This window comes from Vigna radiata, chromosome 6 (genome assembly GCF_000741045.1).
Source record: "Vigna radiata var. radiata cultivar VC1973A chromosome 6, Vradiata_ver6, whole genome shotgun sequence".
Taxonomy (NCBI): Eukaryota; Viridiplantae; Streptophyta; class Magnoliopsida; order Fabales; family Fabaceae; genus Vigna; species Vigna radiata.
Window position 1 is genome coordinate 3,696,864 of NC_028356.1, and position 19,218 is coordinate 3,716,081.

The 19,218-nt window shown below is 31.2% G+C and overlaps 2 protein-coding genes across 2 annotated transcripts; both read left to right on the forward strand.

The window, feature by feature from the left end:
* The first annotated feature begins 527 nt into the window (after positions 1 to 527).
* On the forward strand, positions 528 to 3,566 carry LOC106763267 (receptor-like protein 12). The gene is made up of 2 exons (XM_022781703.1): positions 528 to 2,700; positions 2,815 to 3,566. The coding sequence occupies exons 1-2, from the start codon at positions 528 to 530 to the stop codon at positions 3,123 to 3,125; spliced, it is 2,484 nt and encodes an 827-aa protein (XP_022637424.1). The 3' UTR covers positions 3,126 to 3,566.
* A 6,699-nt stretch (positions 3,567 to 10,265) lies between these two features.
* Positions 10,266 to 13,220, forward strand: LOC106764254 (receptor-like protein 12). The gene has a single exon (XM_014648516.2). The coding sequence runs from the start codon at positions 10,280 to 10,282 to the stop codon at positions 13,124 to 13,126; it is 2,847 nt and encodes a 948-aa protein (XP_014504002.1). The 5' UTR covers positions 10,266 to 10,279; the 3' UTR covers positions 13,127 to 13,220.
* Positions 13,221 to 19,218: the final 5,998 nt, after the last annotated feature.

The window sequence follows — 19,218 nt, forward strand, 5'->3', positions numbered from 1 at the left end:
TTTTGGAAGATTCATAAACTTTTGTTACCATATTTTTTTTATTTTGAGAGATTGATGATTTAATTTTTAACTTTTGTTACCATATTTTTTTTTTAAAGATTCATAAACTTTAACGTAAAATAGAAGTTGGAAAATTGTGACATAGTCAGTTGTCATTTGTATTAGAAAGACTGACTTTAGACCTTTAAATGGGTGCAAGACTTGGAATTTTCAAACACAAGACTTGCTTTTCTTTTTGGAAATTGGTAGCCATCTTCACCAGATTAAGACTTCAATATAAAATAGGAAAAATAAAAAATTAATATGAGAAATTTCAAGAACATAAAAATTGAGGACCTAGTTCAATGATATACGAATTAAGTTAAGTATTATTAATTTTTGTGTAAATTGAAAAATATCATATAAAAAATTACAAGAATCATAAAAAAGAAGAGTGGCTAGGAATGTCTGCAGCCGAGATTCTTATATATAGATTAAACTCAATGAATTGGTTGCAATCAAATCCACATCTCTTCCGTATGAGAAAAATGGGATGGGTTCGACTTTCCTACTTCTTAATCTTTCAATGTTTGTTTCTTCATTTCCCTTTTTATAATTGTTTGTTGTGCAACTCTCATGACAAATCTGCTTTACTACAATTCAAAAACTCGTTTCTTTCTAACTTTTCATCTCATGTTGTTCCGTCAGAAGATGATTTTTGTTCCTTGTATGCTTCAAATATAAAATCTTGGAATAACTTGACAGATTGTTGTGGGTGGGATGGGGTCACGTGTGACATCAGATCAGGCTATGTGGTCGGTCTCAACTTTTCGTGCAGTAATCTTAGAGGTGAGCTACTTGGTCCTAATAGCTCAATTTTCAGTCTAAGACACCTTCAACAACTTACTCTTGCTTTTAATGACTTTTCTGGATCTTCGATACACTCTACAATCGGTGACCTTGCCAACCTCACCCATCTAACTTTATTTAACTTTGGAATGACTGGTGATGTTCCCACCACAATTTCCCACTTGTCAAAGTTAGAATATCTTCTTATAAGTAACATCGACTGGTTACTTAATGATCCCATCAAAAGCTACTCTAGAATGAGACTTGATGATTACACATGGAACAGACTCATTCACAACACAACTAATTTAAGAGATATTTGTTTATATGGCATGGACATGTCTTTTATCAGAGAGAGCTCTTTGTCATTGTTGACCAATTTGTCGTCCTCTTTGGTTTCTCTCCTTCTCTTAGACAATAAAATCCAAGGGAAATTACCCGCCAACATCCTCAAATTGCCTAATCTCCAAGAAATAGATCTGTCATGGAATCAAAACCTGAGAGGTGAACTTCCAAACTCCAACTGGACTACTCCATTAAGATTCTTGTCTCTCTCTCGAACTGCTTTCTCAGGATACATTTCAGATTCCATTGGTCAGTTGAAGTCTCTCAGCTCATTAGAACTTTCGGATTGTAATTTTGATGGATTTATTCCACCATCATTGTTTAATCTTACTCAACTTTCTCTCTTAGATTTAGCACGTAATAACAAACTGCAAGGTAATTTTCCAAATTCAATATTTCAACTCCAAAATCTTACTATTTTGAGTTTGTCATCAACGAACTTGAATGGTGTAGTTGACTTTCACCAATTTTCGAAGCTTAAAACTCTAAGTTCTTTGGATCTTTCTTACAATAGTTTGCTCTCACTAAAATTTGAAAATAATTTTGATTGTATTTTATCCAACCTTCAATACTTATCTTTATCTTCAAGTAACTTAAGTAGTTTCCCAAAATTCTTAGCACCACTGCAAAACCTGCAAGTTTTAGATCTTTCTCATAATAGGATTAGTGGAAGTATTCCCAAATGGTTGCATGAGAACCTCTTGCACTCTTGGAAGAACATTAGTTCCATTGATCTCAGTTTTAACAAGTTGCAAGGAGATCTTCCGATTCCACCTAATGGCATTGGATTCTTTTCAGTCTCAAATAATCAGCTGAGTGGAGACATTTCTTCAGCATTGTGCAATGCTAGCACCCTTTCTATACTCAACTTGGCTCACAACAACTTGACCGGACTTATTCCACAATGCTTGGCAACATTTCCTTCTCTTTGGGCGTTGGATTTGCAAGACAACAACCTTTACGGTAACATACCTGATAACTTTTCTAAAGGAAATGCCTTTAAGACTCTAAAGTTGAATGGAAATCACTTGAAGGGACCGTTACCACGGTCTTTGGCTCACTGTACAAACCTTGAAGTTTTGGACCTTGGAAATAATAACATAGAGGATACGTTCCCCTATTGGTTAGAAATTCTGACAACTTTACAGGTACTCAGTTTAAGGTCCAATAAATTTCATGGTGTCATCACTTCTTTCGGTACCAGATTTCCATTTCCCGTTTTGAAGATTTTTGACATTTCTAATAATTATTTTATCGGACCCTTGCCAGCGTCGTACATCCATAACTTTCAAGGAATGATGAATGCCATTGACAATCAAAATGGTTTGAAATATTTGGGTAATAATTACTCATATATTGATTCGATAATGATTGTGATGAAAGGACATGACATTGAGCTTGAGAGGATATTGACTATTTTCACAAGCATTGATTTATCAAATAATATGTTTGAAGGAGAAGTACCCAAAGTTATTGGAGAGTTGCATTCTCTGAAAGGGCTTAACCTTTCACACAATAGAATCACTGGTACCATTCCATTATCACTGGGTAATTTAAACAATTTGGAATGGTTGGACCTCTCATGGAATCAATTGAATGGTGAGATTCCCATGTCTTTAACAAATTTGAATTTTTTGGCAGTCTTAAACCTTTCAGAAAACCAATTTGAGGGAGTAATACCTACAGGACGACAATTTAACACATTTGGAAATGATTCTTATGTTGGAAATCCAATGCTTTGTGGATTTCCATTGTCAAAATCCTGCAATAAGGATAAAGAAAGGCCACCTTGTTCAACACTTGATAAAGAAGAATCAGGATTTGGATGGAAAGTCATTGTAGTGGGGTATGCATGTGGGATGATCTTTGGAATAATATTGGGTTGTAATGTTTTTTTCGCTGGAAAACTCCAATGGCTTGCAAGGCTTGTTGAAGTTGTGTTAAATGTGTGAGACTCACAAGAATAAACAAGAAAAACCTTATACCAAGGGTTGGATGAGGAATTAATGTACTTTTAGTTTAATATGGTTGTTTTTTTATGTGCCTATATGTTTTTTGTAGTTTTAATTTCTCTTTACGTTATCTTTTGCGATGAATTTTATGTTATGTTATGCTCAACATGTTGTAATATATACCAATGTTCTGTGGATTTCCTTTGTCAAAATCCTATAATGAGGATAAAGAAAAGCCACAATGTTCAACACTCGATAAAGAAGAATCAGGATTTGGATGGAAAGTCATTGTAGTGAGATATGCACGTGGGATGAGCTTTGGAATAATGTTGGGTTGTAATGTTTTCTTTGTTGGAAAACTACAATGGCTTGCAAGACTTGTTTGTGTTAAATGTGAGACTTACAAGAACAAACATAGCAAATCATGCAAATGGTTGGAGAAGAAATTAATGCACTTTTAATTTAATATGGTTATTTTTTTACGTGCCCATATTTTTTTTTTGTAGTTTTAATTTGTTTTTACTCTATCTTATTCAATAAATTTCATATTAGGTTCAACATGACGTAAAATGTCAAACCTTCATATGTATAAAGGTAAAATCTAACATTCAATCTTCGATCAACATTTTCCTGGATGCATATAACCTATATGTTGACATGATTATGCAAAATTGTCTTTTTGCCTTTTGGATTTAATATACTCAGAATTGTGTCTTGTTAATACAAAAGATGTATTTTATTTGGGAGAGAATTTGGGAGAGAATCCCTCTTTCGATCAAACCTATGCACGAATGAAGTGTGTGTAAAACAGGAGACGCTCTTCACTTTTGCCAGCAAAACGCTGCATTTTATTTACTCAGCAAGAAGGGCTTCGGCCCATTCATTTCAACAGCGCTGGCCCATTTTTTGTATAAACTCATTTCTATCTTGTTCCTGCATTAACTATATATGTATAATTATGTGTACACGTATTCAACTTTTTAAATTGAGAATGTGTATAAATATTTTCCTTTATAAAATTGAAATAGGAGTTTAAATCTCATTGAGTAAAAGTAAAAAAAATCAAATATTATATAAATCTACTATTTTCAAAAATAAATAAATAAATATATATATATATATATATATATATATATATATATATAAATATATATATATAATTATAAGTTAAAAAAGATAAATAATAGAAGTGAGCTAACCATTTAAAACATTTCAAATATGAATTAATTAATAATAGCAATGAAACTCAAATAAGAAATCTAATTGTATTAAAAGTTACTTAAAAAAGAAGAAGATACAATTGTTTATGATCAAAGACCATCTCCTAAATGACATTTTACTACAATAAGGTATATGTAGAATTAATCTATCTTATATTGAATATACACGTAGTATTGTATTTATAATATAAAAAATATGGACTAAGCTCGAATGTAAATAAGAATTAATAAATAATTAACTAAAGATAAAAGATAAAAATAACATAAAGATGATATATTTAACACTTCCCACAAGATAGTACATTCAAACCCTATGTACCAAGCTTATTACTAATACCACGCTAATTTTGATTTAATGTCTCTAATTCGCGGGATTCTGCACATTTTCTTAATTATAACTAAACAAAAAAAATGTAGTTTGGTTAAATCCAATTTATTCTTCGCAATAAACAACTCACACACACACACTCCCTTTCCAAAAAAACCAGTAGACCTAACACTACACTAAAATTTATTGGATTTGTTGCTAAAATATCGGTATCAAACACAAACTTCGGCGGGCGGATGGCCAGGAGCCCAAACAATGGAAAGAAAAGTCGCATGTGCTCAAATTGGCACAAAGAGAAGTTGATGCAAGGAGCTTCGGAAACAAAGTTGTTGGTTCAGTTGAAAGTTGACTCGAGATTCCCTTTTTCCCTAGTTCTTTCATTTTCTTTCTTTTTTTCGCTTTTCTGTCTTTTCCTTTCCCTATATAAACTACTTAGATTAGGTAATTACTGTTTGAAAAAGCTTTCTTAGAGGATTCGACAGGCCGTGAGGTTTCTCGGTTCAACTTGTAATTTCAGTTATGTTATTTCTTTTTGCAAAATATTATGCTTCTTGTTCTTTGTAATTTACTTTTTCTTGCAATTTAGATTTTCGACGCTATTATTCTCTGTCTTCTGCGATATCTGTTATGTGTTATTCAGAGCTTATGGAATTTAGGTTCGAGCACGCTTCAAAGATAAGTCTCTTTCATTCTATTTTGCTTTGATTCACTCTTATGTTTCCAATTCAACCTATATCCCTTTTCATCTTTTTGAAAAAATCATGCATTGTAACGCCCCAGCAACTTACAGGGACGACTGACTGTCCCCACACATCAACACGAGGCTTTCTAGTGTGCTTTGTCATCACTCACACTTTCCGAGAAAACTTCCCCGAAGGTCACCCATCCTAAATTACTCCAGGCTAAGCACGCTTAACCATGAAATTCTTATGGGTCAGGCTACCAAAAAGCAAATTTGTTTTTTGGTAGCGTAACCCATAAGAACTTCATGGTTAAGCGTGCTTAGCTTGGAGTAATTTGAGATGGGTGACCTTCTGGGAAGTTTTCCCGGAAAGTGTGTGAGTGAGGACAAAGCACACTAGAAAGCCTCGTGTTGATGTGTGGGGACATTCAGCAGTCCTTGTAAGTTGCCAGGGCGTTACAGATTGTATCAGAGCCTAGCCTCTCCTAGTACGGTGTGGTTCGAGGACGAACCAGAGCGGAAGCTGGTGGGCATGTGACGCCCGGGCACTGACGAGGGCGAGGAGTGCGGCTCCTGGCAGGCTTCGAGTGGAAGGCGCACATGGACGAATCGAACATACACCTGAATGAGAGGGATCTAGAGACTGTATAGGTATGAGACTATACAAGATAGCTTAAAGGAATTGATTTGGCTACTCATATCAACAAATGCATTTGCTTTTCGGTAGCCTAACCCATAAGAACTTCATGGTTAAGCGTGCTTAACCTGAAGTAATTTGGGATGGGTTCCCTAAGCTCTGAATAACACATATCGCAGAAGAAAGAGAATAATAGAGTCGAAAATCTAAATTGCAAGAAAAAGTAAATTACAAAGAACAAGAAGCATAATATTTTGCAAAAAAAAAAGAGACTGTCGAATCCTCTAAGAAAGCTTTTTCAAACAGTAATTTGGAAAACCTATTCTAAGTAGTTTATATAGGAAAAGGGAAAGACAGAAAAACGAAAAAAAGAAAGAAAATGAAAGAACTAGAGAAAAGGGGAAGTCTCGAGTCAACTTTCAACTGAACCAACAACTTCGTTTTCGAAGCTCCTTGCATCAATTTCTCTTTCTACCGATTTGAGCACATGCGGCTTTTCTTTCCTTTGTTTGGGTCATGGCCATCTGCCGAAAGTTTACTTTAAATACATTTCATCAAACTAACATTGTTATGTTGTTACTAATTTACAATTGATTAATTAATTCTATTTATCTTTGAGCATCCTTGAATCAATCAAGGTTTGTTTAGTTTACATGTTATATGTTATATATCTTTGTTAGTTGAACCACCGTTAGAAGTGAACTTTAAGCTTAACTCAACTATACAAAACCGACTTGTAAGGTGAGGTTTGCAGTCACTTATATACACTTAAATGGCCTCATCTCTAGTCAATGTGGGACTTCCAACATTCAAAATTATATAAAATACCCTAAACTTCTACCTATTTTGTTCTCTCTGCAATGAAATAAAATTTAGAATTAAGGTGGATATGATTGGTGTTGTTATTGTGATGGGTAATGAAATTCCAAAACTAAATTCATTATATAAAAAAATATATGAAGGACTGACTTTGTCAGATGGTGGAGATTTTCGCCACAAACTGTTATTTTCTTGCTCAATTACATGTTGTCAATATTTCAAGAATGAACATAAATCTTACTTTTATTTTTGTTTTTGTTGGCATCACAGAAATCTAGTCTTAAAACAATATATATATATATATATATATATATATATATATATATATATATATATATAATTTTAGTATATTTTGTATACATATCATCTTCAAAAATATTGTATATTTATTTTAGCAATCTTGTAAGAATAATGGACATCGATAATTTTGATTTAAATTTTTACGTAAATTAGAAGTTGGAAAATTGTGACGATATTTTTGTTCCTTTGCAAGTTTCTACATGTAAGGATAAGAGTTAGGACCACATTCATTCTATATTCACAGTGAGAACAAGTATTATTAATATTTTAATTTTAGTTATATATATCACCACATATGAGGCTAATAAATGGTTAATTATGTATTTCTTAGAATTTTTTTTCTCTCATATTGTATCACACTTGAGTAGGTAAACTCAAATTATAAATTGATGTAATTGAACTTTTCGTGCTAATAACGTGTTTACGATTTTATTCTACACTCTTTATTCCAAAACTGACATGTTAAGATGGATTATTTAATCATGTTTCTTGTAAAGGTTTTGGTTCATTATCCCCTTGTAAGAATAAAAATCACTTTTGGATGTTTAGAAGAATCTCTTGGAGGTTGCTAGGGTGTTAGGAAGCTTTTTAAGTTCTCTTTCGGTCTTTTCCTTCATTCATGATATTTTTTCATTTCTATGTCATTATTTGATTTCTATGTTTAATGTTTATTTTGGTTTGACTATCCATAGCTTGATATTTGGTTCATTGGATGTTGGAAAACATATTTTAAACCTATAACTAAAATTGAATACTTAATGTAGCTTGTATATAGGGATAGAACATTATTTGGTAGCAACCTTAAGACTCTTAAATTTAATTCATGGTTGCTTGTTGAAGATTCAAAAAATTGAAACCATAGAAAGTCATTAGAAATAATAAGATTTAAATAAACTTGTGAGTTGATTTTAACTTAAATATCAAATTGAGATGTTTGAAAATGCATGAAAATGAAGTGAATGAAATATAGTCTTAACAATTATATATACTCTGTTAAATTTCTGTTATATATCTTTAATAAAAATACAAAAAAAAAAGTCTCTTAGTGTTTTTGTAAACTTTTGTTGCTGTGAAGTGTGAGAATTGTCATTTGTTGCAAAAATCCTTATAAAAAGAATTTTAGTTATTATTTACTATGTGCAATCCATGTACTTACCATTTTTTACTAACAATAGTTCGATAAGGTACATAAAGAGTTCAAAAAGCTCCATGAAAAACCCATATAACTTGATGGAGAATATATATATATAATTCAAATAGTTTGATAACACATCTAAAAAGATACATAAAAATAAATTACAATTATGTAAATATCAAATTAGAGTACCACATAACACTTATATATAAAAGTCAAAAAAATGATGAAATGCGTTAGATTGAATGGAATTTATGATTTCATTTTCTAAAATGTAATATACCATTTGAACAAAATTAAGAAAAAAAAAGTGTAATCACATTTATCATAGGGAAAAAATACGTTAGAGATCAAAATAAATTTGATAGATATTGAACAAGTTAAACAATTAAGAGAGAGAATATTTTTGTTTTTTTGTTTTTTTTAAAATAAAGATTCTTTAAATGAAACAAAACACTAATGGTTAAAAGGGAATAGATAATGAGTTTTTTTATGTTATCTAATAAACTGAGGATTTATGTAATTAAACATTTGAAATTGAGAGCTAAAAAATAAATAAATAAAAACATTAAAAAAGGTGCATCAATAGTAAAACATGTATTCTATACATTATTTAATTCAATGATGTTGATGTTTGTATTTCTTTAAATATGTTATACCATTTCAAAGAAACCACATAAAGAGAAAATATATATTTAAGATTGTGATAAAACGAGAAACACCGTGAAAATACGAGTGAGCTTTACGAATTTTTAATCAATCAAACAATTAAGAGAGAATAAAAAGAATTATAGTAAACAAAAATTACAAAACTAAAAATAAAATAAAATAATAAATATAAGTTGTTTAAATTACCTATAAATTATAAGTATTTTAGTATTATAATAATTATGTGTATGAGGATGGAGACACGTGTGAAGAGAGAGACATGTGGATATCATTTCCAATAAGTAGATATGTACTTGATTTTATTATTCTAGACAAAACTTAAATAAGAAGAAAACTCAAAATTGAGATGAGTGTATGTATCATTTCGTACACTTAAAACCTCTAAATTCTACATTTATATTTCGTGTTAAACATATTAGATTATAAATAGTCATATATTCTCTTCATAAATAATTTTTTATATAATTGGATTTTATAGAGACTTTAAAGCTATTTAAAAAGTAGAGTTTTCTGTGTTGAGAAGATAATAAAAATAAAAAATAAATAAGCAGAAGAAAAATCCATATCAAAATTTTCCTGTATATTTTTATCATTAACCTTGCTTAATAAAATTATATAAATATCTATTATTTAATTAAACTTTTTGTTTTGTTTTAAGAACACTCTATTCAACTGTTTTTTTTTTAAACTTAATTTGAAGTGCCTGAAAATAAATTTGATTTGAGATAAAGTTTATGATTTTGGATATCCTATTCTCGTAGGAATGGTAAAGATTGATGTTTTTTTTTTTTTTTTTTTTTTTTTTTTTTTTTTTTTTTTTTTTTACAATTTTTTTTTTTTTTGCAAGATTCATAAACTTTTGCTACGATATTTTTTTATTTTGAAAGATTGATGATTTAATTTTTAACTTTTGTTACGATACTTTTTTAAAGATTCATAAACTTTAACGTAAAATAGAAGTTGGAAAATTGTGACATAGTCAGTTGTCATTTGTATTAGAAAGACTGACTTTAGACCTTTAAATGGGTGCAAGACTTGGAATTTTCATACACAAGACTTGCTTTTCTTTTTGGAAATTGGTAGGCATCTTCCCCAGATTAAGACTTCAATATAAAATAGGAAAAATAAAAAAATTAATATGAGAAATTTCAGAACATAAAAATTGAGGAACTAGTTCAATGATATACAAATTAAATTAAGTATTATTAATTTTCCTGTAAATTAAACAAATATCATATAAAAAATTACAATAATAAAAAAGAAGAGTGGCTATAGCAATGTCTGCAGCCGATGAGATTCTTATATATAGATTACACTCAATGAATTGGCTGCAATCAAATCCATATTTCTTCGGTATAAGAAAAATGGGATGGGTTCGACTTTCCTACTTCTTGATCTTTCATTGTTTGCTTCTTCATTTCCCTTCTTACAATTGTTTGTTGTGCAACCCTCGTGACAAATCTGCCTTACTACAATTCAAAAACTCATTTCTTACTAACATTTCATCTTATGTTGCTCTGTTTACAGAAGATCTTTGTTCCTCGTATTCTTCAAATATGAAATCTTGGAATAACTTGACAGATTGTTGTGGGTGGGATGGGGTCACGTGTGACATCAGATCAGGTTATGTGATCGGTCTCAACTTTTCCTGCATTGATCTTAGAGGTGAGCTACTTGGTCCTAATAGTTCAATTTTCAGTCTAAGACACCTTCAACAACTTACTATTGCTTTTAGTGACTTTTCTGGATCTTCGATACACTCTACAATCGGTGACCTTGTCAACCTCACCCATCTAACTTTACTTAACTTTGGAATGACTGGTGATGTTCCCTCCACAATCTCCCACTTGTCAAAGTTAGAATATCTTCTTATAGGTAGCATCAACTCGTTACTTAATGATCCCATCAAAAGCTACTCCAAAATGAGACTTGATGATTACACATGGAACAGACTCATTCACAACGCAACTAATTTGAGAGAGATTTATTTGGATGAAGTGAACATGTCTTCTGTCGGAGAGAGCTCTTTGTCATTGTTGACCAATCTATCATCCTCTTTGCTTTCTCTCGTTCTCTATGACACCCAAATCAAAGGGAAATTGCCCACGGCCATCCTCCGCTTACCCAATCTTCAAGAAATAGATCTGTCATTCAATGAAAACGTGAGAGGTGAACTTCCAAACTCCAACTGGACTACTCCACTAATAATTTTAATTCTCCGTCATACTGCTTTCTCAGGATACATTCCCGATTCTATTGGTCACTTAAAGTCTCTTTACATACTACAACTTAACAGTTGCAATTTTCATGGATTTATTCCACCATCATTATTTAATCTTACTCAACTTTCTCATTTAGATTTATCAAATAATAAATTAGTTGGCCCAATTCCAACCCAAATCACCACACTTTCTGAATTATTGATCCTAAATTTGAATGATAACATATTAAACGGATCAATTCCTCGTTGGTGTTACTTTTTGCCTTCCTTATCGTTCTTGTATCTTAGAAACAACCAGTTCACAGGGTCAATTGGTGAATTCTCAACTAATTCTTTGCAATATTTGTCTCTTTCTAATAACAAACTGCAAGGTAATTTTCCAAATTCAATATTTCAACTCCAAAATCTTACTTTTTTAAATTTGTCATCAAATGATTTGAGTGGTGTCGTGGACTTTCATCAATTTTCAAAGCTTAAAACTATTTTTTATTTGGATCTTTCTCACAATAGTTTGCTCTCACTAAAATTTGAAAATAATTTTGATTGTATCTTACCCAACCTTCAATACTTATTTTTATCTTCAAGTAACGTAAGTAGTTTCCCAAAATTCATAGCACCAAATCTGGAAGATTTAGATCTTTCTCATAACAGAATTCGTGGAAGCATTCCCAAATGGTTTCATGAGAACCTTTTACGCTCCTCGAAGAACATTAGATACATTGATCTAAGTTTCAACAAGTTGCGAGGAGATCTTCCGATTCCACCAAATGGCCTTGAAATCTTTTTAGTCTCAAATAATGAGTTGAGTGGGAACATTTCTTTAGCAATGTGCAATGCAAGCACCCTTTTTATACTCAACTTGGCTCACAACAACTTGACAGGACTTATTCCACAATGTTTGGCAACATTTCCTTCTCTTTCGGTGTTGGATTTGCAAAACAACAACCTTTACGGTAGCATACCTGATAACTTTTCTAAAGGAAATTCCTTTGAGACTCTAAAGTTGAATGGAAATCAGTTGAAGGGACCATTACCACGGTCTTTGGCTCACTGTACAAACCTTGAAGTTTTGGACCTTGGAAATAATAACATAGAGGATATGTTCCCCCATTGGTTAGAAATTTTGACAACTTTACAGGTACTCAGTTTACGGTCAAATAAATTTCATGGTGTCATCACTTCTTTCGACACCAAACTTCCATTTTCTAGGCTGAGGATTTTTGACATCTCTGGTAACTATTTTACCGGACCCTTGCCAGTGTCATACATTCACAACTTTCAAGGAATGATGAATGCGAATGACAATCAGACTGGTTTGAAATATTTGGGTGAAAATAGTTTATATAATGATTCAATAGTGATTGTGATGAAAGGGATATACATAGAACTCACGAGGATACTGACTGTTTTCACAAGCATTGATTTATCAAATAATATGTTTGAAGGAGAAATTCCAAAGGTCATTGGAGAGTTGCATTCTCTCAAAGGGCTTAACCTTTCACACAATAGAATCACTGGTACCATTCCACTGTCACTGGGTAATTTAAGCAATTTGGAATGGTTGGACCTCTCATGTAACCAACTGAAGGGCGAGATTCCCATGACTCTTACAAATTTGAATTTTCTCTCTGTCTTGAACCTTTCAAAAAATCAATTGGAGGGAATGATACCTATGGGTGGACAGTTTAACACATTTGATAATATTTCCTATGTTGGAAATCTAATGTTGTGTGGATTACCCTTGTCAAGATCTTGCAAAGGGAATAAAGAAATGTTACAACATTCAACATTTGATGAAGAATCAGGATTTGAGTGGAAAGCAGTTGTAATTGGGTATGGATGTGGGACGATCTTTGGAATAATATTGGGTTATAATGTATTCTTTTCTGGAAAACCCCAATGGCTTACAAGACTTGTTGAAGTTGTGTTTAATGTGAGACTGCCCAGAACAAACAATAGAAAGCACGTTATTAGTTTGGGAAGAAGTTAGTTTAATGTTTTATGTGTGTTCAACTGTTTGTCTGTATTTTCTTTTTTATAAAACTTGTCTGTGTATGAAATGGTATCATAATCTATTTAGTTATGGAAAGGTGTTTTGCGCTTTCAATCTATAGTAGTTTTTTGATATTATCTTTTTTATATATATGTTTTTTGAAAAAATATAAAAATTCATTAATTTATAATTATTTTATTATTATTGTGTATAATGTGTTATCTTATCATTATTTAAATTTATATTATTTTCTTCTATGTAAACTTTATTAAGTAACACGTAATAAAAAGTGTATTTCAATACAAACCAGTTAATAGTAATTGTCCGCGCTTTCTCTTTCGCTGTTCCATATCATTTTCTCTATTTTTCTTCATGAATTTTCTTTTCTCTTCTCTCCCCTTTTTTTTTTAAATTTTACCTTAATTTTCATTTTTTCATATTTTACAATTAAATATTTATTATTTAACTTTTTTTATTAATTATGTTTCATGATTGATATTTTATTTCGTTATTTTATTTGTTTATCTATGTATGTTAACAAAGATCAAATTTTGTCTTTAATGTAAAATAATATTGTGATTAATAAATAATATAAGTTAATAATTTTTTATATTAATCGTAAATACTAATTGTAATATTTCATATTTCTTAAAATATAGAAAAAAAAGACTAATAAAAAACATGAGAAACTTACATTTTTAATTAAGTTTAAAAGTAAAAGAAAAATAAAAATGAAATATTTTATTTATTATACAAAAATTTAGGAAAAGGAGACCAGGGTCAAGTATACAAGACAGAAAAAGTTTGTGGAGTTAGAGTAGGAGTAGAAACTCTTATGCAATCAGATAAAAAAGACCTATTTTTTCTCCGTGATCAACTCTTTAATATTGAAAATGGAAATGATTTTCTCTGATAATGTAAAAATTATATCAGAATTAATTTAAAAAAGATAATCAATATATATGATAAGGTGCTCTAAAAATTAAAGTCATGAATAACGATTAAGATAACATAAAATAATTATTCTACTTTATTCTTGTTAATCATTTACTCTGACTATTCTTGTAATAGAAATTTGGGCTTAAAAACAAATTTAATACTTTAATATTTAAAAAAAACGTTCAATTTACACAAATTTACAAAATTCAAAATTCTACTCTTTTTTCATTTTTTTTTCCTCCGCTTCTCAAAGTTATGTTTAGGTTAAATTATATATTTCGTTTTTACTTTTATTATGAAAATTTTGAATAAATCTCTTTATTTTTATATGTTTTAATTGAATTTTTATTTTAAAAAATTTTCATACTATCATATCTTTTCAGCTAATATTTAAAAAAATATCACATATTAATAGTGTTTTCATTAAATAAAAATTGGCCAGGTATCAAACTAATATTATGTTACATGACAATAACAATAACAGTGTAACATCACCATGTATACTAAATATCATTTCTTTAATCTTAATTTGATTTTTATATTTTCTCTGACCCTTTTTTAACTGTTTATATAGGTGGTTATTCATACCATCAGGCTTCCAAAACAGAGCACTGTGGGGAATGTCGTTGATGATCTGAAAACAAAGGTTGTTTTGTCTTAGTATTGTTTAGTTCATTAACATGCATATATTGTATTCTTACTGACCACTGGAATCATATCCTCAATCTCCTTTATTTTAATAAAAAGATAGATACGTGAAGCATGTATATTTAAGATTGTGATAATATTGAGACTAAGGGTTTATATGATTCAATATCTTAATTGAGACTCAAACATTTTTATATAATAAATGTTAACTAAAAAATATAAATATTAAAATTAAGTAGAAATAGTTAAATGTGTACACTAGAATTATTTTTAATTCAATAATATTGAAATTTGTGTTTTCTAAAATATAATATACCATTAAATAAAAACCATAGAAGGAAACATGTATATTTAAGATTGTGATAAAATGAAAAACTATTAATAATTTAAAATGGAAATATACATACCAGAACAAAGTATACAGGTACATATTTATTTTCAATTAAAAATATTGAATACACTTTTCAATTAAAAATATTGAATACAACTTATACACCTACTCATACCCAACACTAAGATGTGCACAACTAGAAATCCAGTACATCAAGGTTGAAATCAAGAAATTCAATACTTATACAGCAGCCATAATGCAAGAAGTTGATAAAGGATTGCAAGAAATTTAAAGAATTAACGCAAGAACGAAAGGCAAGTCAAGAACTGGGTAAAATCACCCAGAACAGTAAAAAAGTGTGAAGAATTGTAAATCAGTGCACAAACAGTAAAGAATGCAGGAAAAGTTAATTAAAATGAAGAAAAGATAGCAAACTTGTACTCTTGATTGGATGGACTGGCTTTAATCCTCAAATTTTTCAGTGTTCTCTTGGCCTGTTCAAAATAATTAAATAAAAATGGTATTGCTGAAAATGAAAACCAATGACACCACAGTGTAGATTTGTTAGAGAATTTGCTTACCTTTACCTAGTCCAGAGAAAACGGATATTTTCTTAGAATGATATCTCAGAATGATATCAAGAACTCCTATTGCTACCTGGTAATTATCAGAATCCTGTCCACGGATAGCATTCACAATAGCTTGCAGTGGAATCTTTGAAGCAAAATTAATCTCAATTTCAAAAGTTTTGGCTTGCCTCTGATAATCTTCATTTTAATGTTGTTTTCGAGGATGTTCTCTCAAGAATAACATTAAAATGAAGACTATCATGGGCGAGACAACCAAGTGTAAAAGAGTTTTCTGGCCATCATTTGCAAAATCATTCCCGTTCAAGCTCCCACAAAGGGTTTTCCATCAAGCCCCCCATTCTCTTAACACGATTACTGTGTGACTTCCTCAGCCACTGTGAACAAGAATATTATATTACACTTATACACAGAGAATACAAACATAAAGACAACCATCGCAGTAACAATAAGTAACACAACAAAGGATAAAAAAAAGGCAGCATTACGATTGCGTATAGGGCTGCTACAGCTTGCAGGGTGAGGTGAATGATCAAATAGTCCTTACATCGACTTGAGTCAAGGGAAAGCCTCTGGTGCTATATCCAAAAAAGCTTAAAGGTTGCAACGGCTGCTACAGGTTGCATCAAATAGTCCTTACCTCGACTGACTCGAGGGAAAGCACTGCGTGCTATATCCCAAAAAGCTTAAAAGCATAGTTGACCTGTACGGTGGTGGTGGAAAACATGATAATCCAAAATTGTTCCTCATTATAAGTGATTCTTTTCAGAGTACAATTCATAATGTGTTTCTAAACCGATAATAAAGTTTGAATTTTACAATTCGAAATATATTTAAAAAACATATATTATATTTTAATTAATTTTAATAATGTTAAAAGAGTATTTTTAATAATAAATACAATACAATGAATATAGACAAACTTCCATTTTCATTTGGCTGGCTTAAGTGATGGTCTAGGAGCCCCGTTACACGATGGTGATGTTGATGTTATGGTATATGGATATGGCAAAGAGGACACAGAACCAAACCAGAAGTAAAGGGCAAAGTATATCTCAATGTAGTTACATTTTTAATCCAAATACGAGTAGACAAATTAGGGCAGGCATATCAAACCAAATGCAACCATGATATCAACCCAGTATAAACAGATAACAACTATTTACTATCCAAGAATACAAGTATTCATCAACCCGTGACTTAGGATCTTCTTCCTCTTTTTTATCTGTATTTGGTCAATGCCATTCGTATTCATACACCACTTCTCCTTTTATGTATAATTACTGGTCTGCACAGGGATTTTTCCAGCAAGATATCAAAGACGTTTGCTTTTAGGCATTGCCGTTGTATATTTTAAGCATTACTGTGAATGTTGCAGGAGGGATGTTGTAAGCACTGTGTTATGCCGCAGGAAAGAAAGCTGGAACCATGCTTATCTTTACTGACATTCCTAAAAAGCTTAGTTTGACTATTGTACCATGTGTTAATTGCATTCACTTTTCGTAACATTTGCATGTGTGAACTATTGTACCTTGTGATACAGAGGAAAGATAGTTATGCTTGAGAGGTAAAATAAAATTATTTTACCATATTTGTAAAATCATGGTCTCTTTAAAACCTTAAATAATTTGAGGTCATGCTAACTTTTCTTTACACTAGATAATTTATATCGTTTTTGTTCTCTTTTTAGTCTCTAAATTTGGAAATAGTTGAGATTATAATATACTTCCCTCAAATAATGATAATAATATTTTGGAGATAGTTGTTTTATTTTGGTTTGAACGACTAAAGCATGTGATGTTTGTCTTCATGTGAGTGTTGTATGAGTTCTAACTAGAGTTATGTCTATTTGGGTTAGATTCTTTGAATGTTGTTTAGATTATATTCAAAGTGATTGTTTCAGCGGTTAGTTGGAGTAGACGGATGAATAAAGGGTTTTCAGGATGTTTTGTTTATGGATCCCGTTATTTTAACACAACTTTTTTAACACATTTTTGACACAGACACGTGTTAAGTTGACATTGGTTGTTTTTTTTTTTCTTTTAAAAATCTGAGAATGAAAATGAGCAGGTTTGGAAAATTTGGCATTCCAAATATACCCTTAACTATGTTTTCTCTTTCATTTCACAATCTTTCTCATTTCACAACCAACCTCGTTTCGTCCTCTCTCTCGTTTAGTTGTTGTCTGCGTTGTGGTTACCCATTTGATTTTCCGTTGTCCGTTGTCGGCGGTTGGTGGAAATGGAAAGTCCGGAAGGGCAGCTTCGTTGTAGAAAGGTAAATGCGTTGTTGGGTTTTGGGTTTTTTGTTAGGGTAGTTTTGTTTTAGTTTTGTTCGAGTTTTGGGTTTTTGGGTTTTTCGTTTGCGTTGTTAGGTTTTGGGATTTTTGTTAGGGTAGTTTTGTTTTTGTTTTGTTCGAGTTTTGGGTTTTTGGGTTTTTCGTTTGCGTTGTTAGGTTTTGGGTTTTTGGTTTGCGTTGTTAGGTTTTGGGTTTTTGATTTGTGGTCTTCCGTTATGGATGTTGTGGTGATGGTTTAGTGTTTATTTGTTTTGGGTTTTTGATTTGTGTTCGTCGTTGTTGATGTTGTGTTAATGGTAGTGTGTTTTTGTGTTTTGTGTAATTGTTTAAGGGTGTTGTGTTGTTTGTTTTATGTTTCTTTGTGGGTTTTTCCACCCCATTTAGTTATGTTTGTAATATGGTTCTGCTATTACATTTGATTTGTTTTGGTTGAGCAATTGACGGACATAGTCAAAGTTTTTGCACCAGATATTTGTCCTCCAACACTTGCCTTGGTGGAGGCAACGCCAAAACCTGTTATTCGACTTCCGATGTGGACAGAAAACAATGTCGATGTGGCAGCCATCCTCCGAAAATTTGTTCCACCAACTAACGAAGCATCATCATCATCATCCAAACAACCAGAAGTTTAAGGATTAGTGTTCAAACTTTTGTTATGCATTAGTGTTATCTGTAGGTGACAATGTTATTGTCTTTAGTGGATTATTGTTGTTCAGTGTTATCTTCTGTAATGCATTTGTGTTAGAAAACACAATGTTATTATCTTTTGTGATTGACTAATGTTATGTCATGAATGTAATATTTTGGTTCATGTTATGTTGGAAGTTATTTAATTTTGTTCGAATCCCTTGGTTTTATTTTGTCACTTAAGAAGCCAATGTGATTTATTGATCCAATAGGAAACATTATCACCGAAATAACATAGAAGATAACTCTGACACTTAATCATTGTTTGGAGCAAAAACCAAGTGGTTTTGGAGTTAAAAACTCAAATTTGACCCAGTGGTTCCTCAGATGTAATTTGGTGGTTCCTACAGTTCACTAGAACGTGCAAATGTGCAATGTCATACGGGTAATCGTTTACAAGCCACTGTAAACGATTACCATGCTGCTTTAAACATCTAAAACTTCACCAACTCACAATTAGGTGGTGTTTGAAGCATGGGTGCTCCCCCAAGTGTCATACTGATCAACTTCAAGATAAGTGTCTCACATAATAATTGTTTGGAGCAAAAGCCAAGTGTTTGTGGACTTAAAAACCCAAATTTGACCCAGTGGTCCCTCA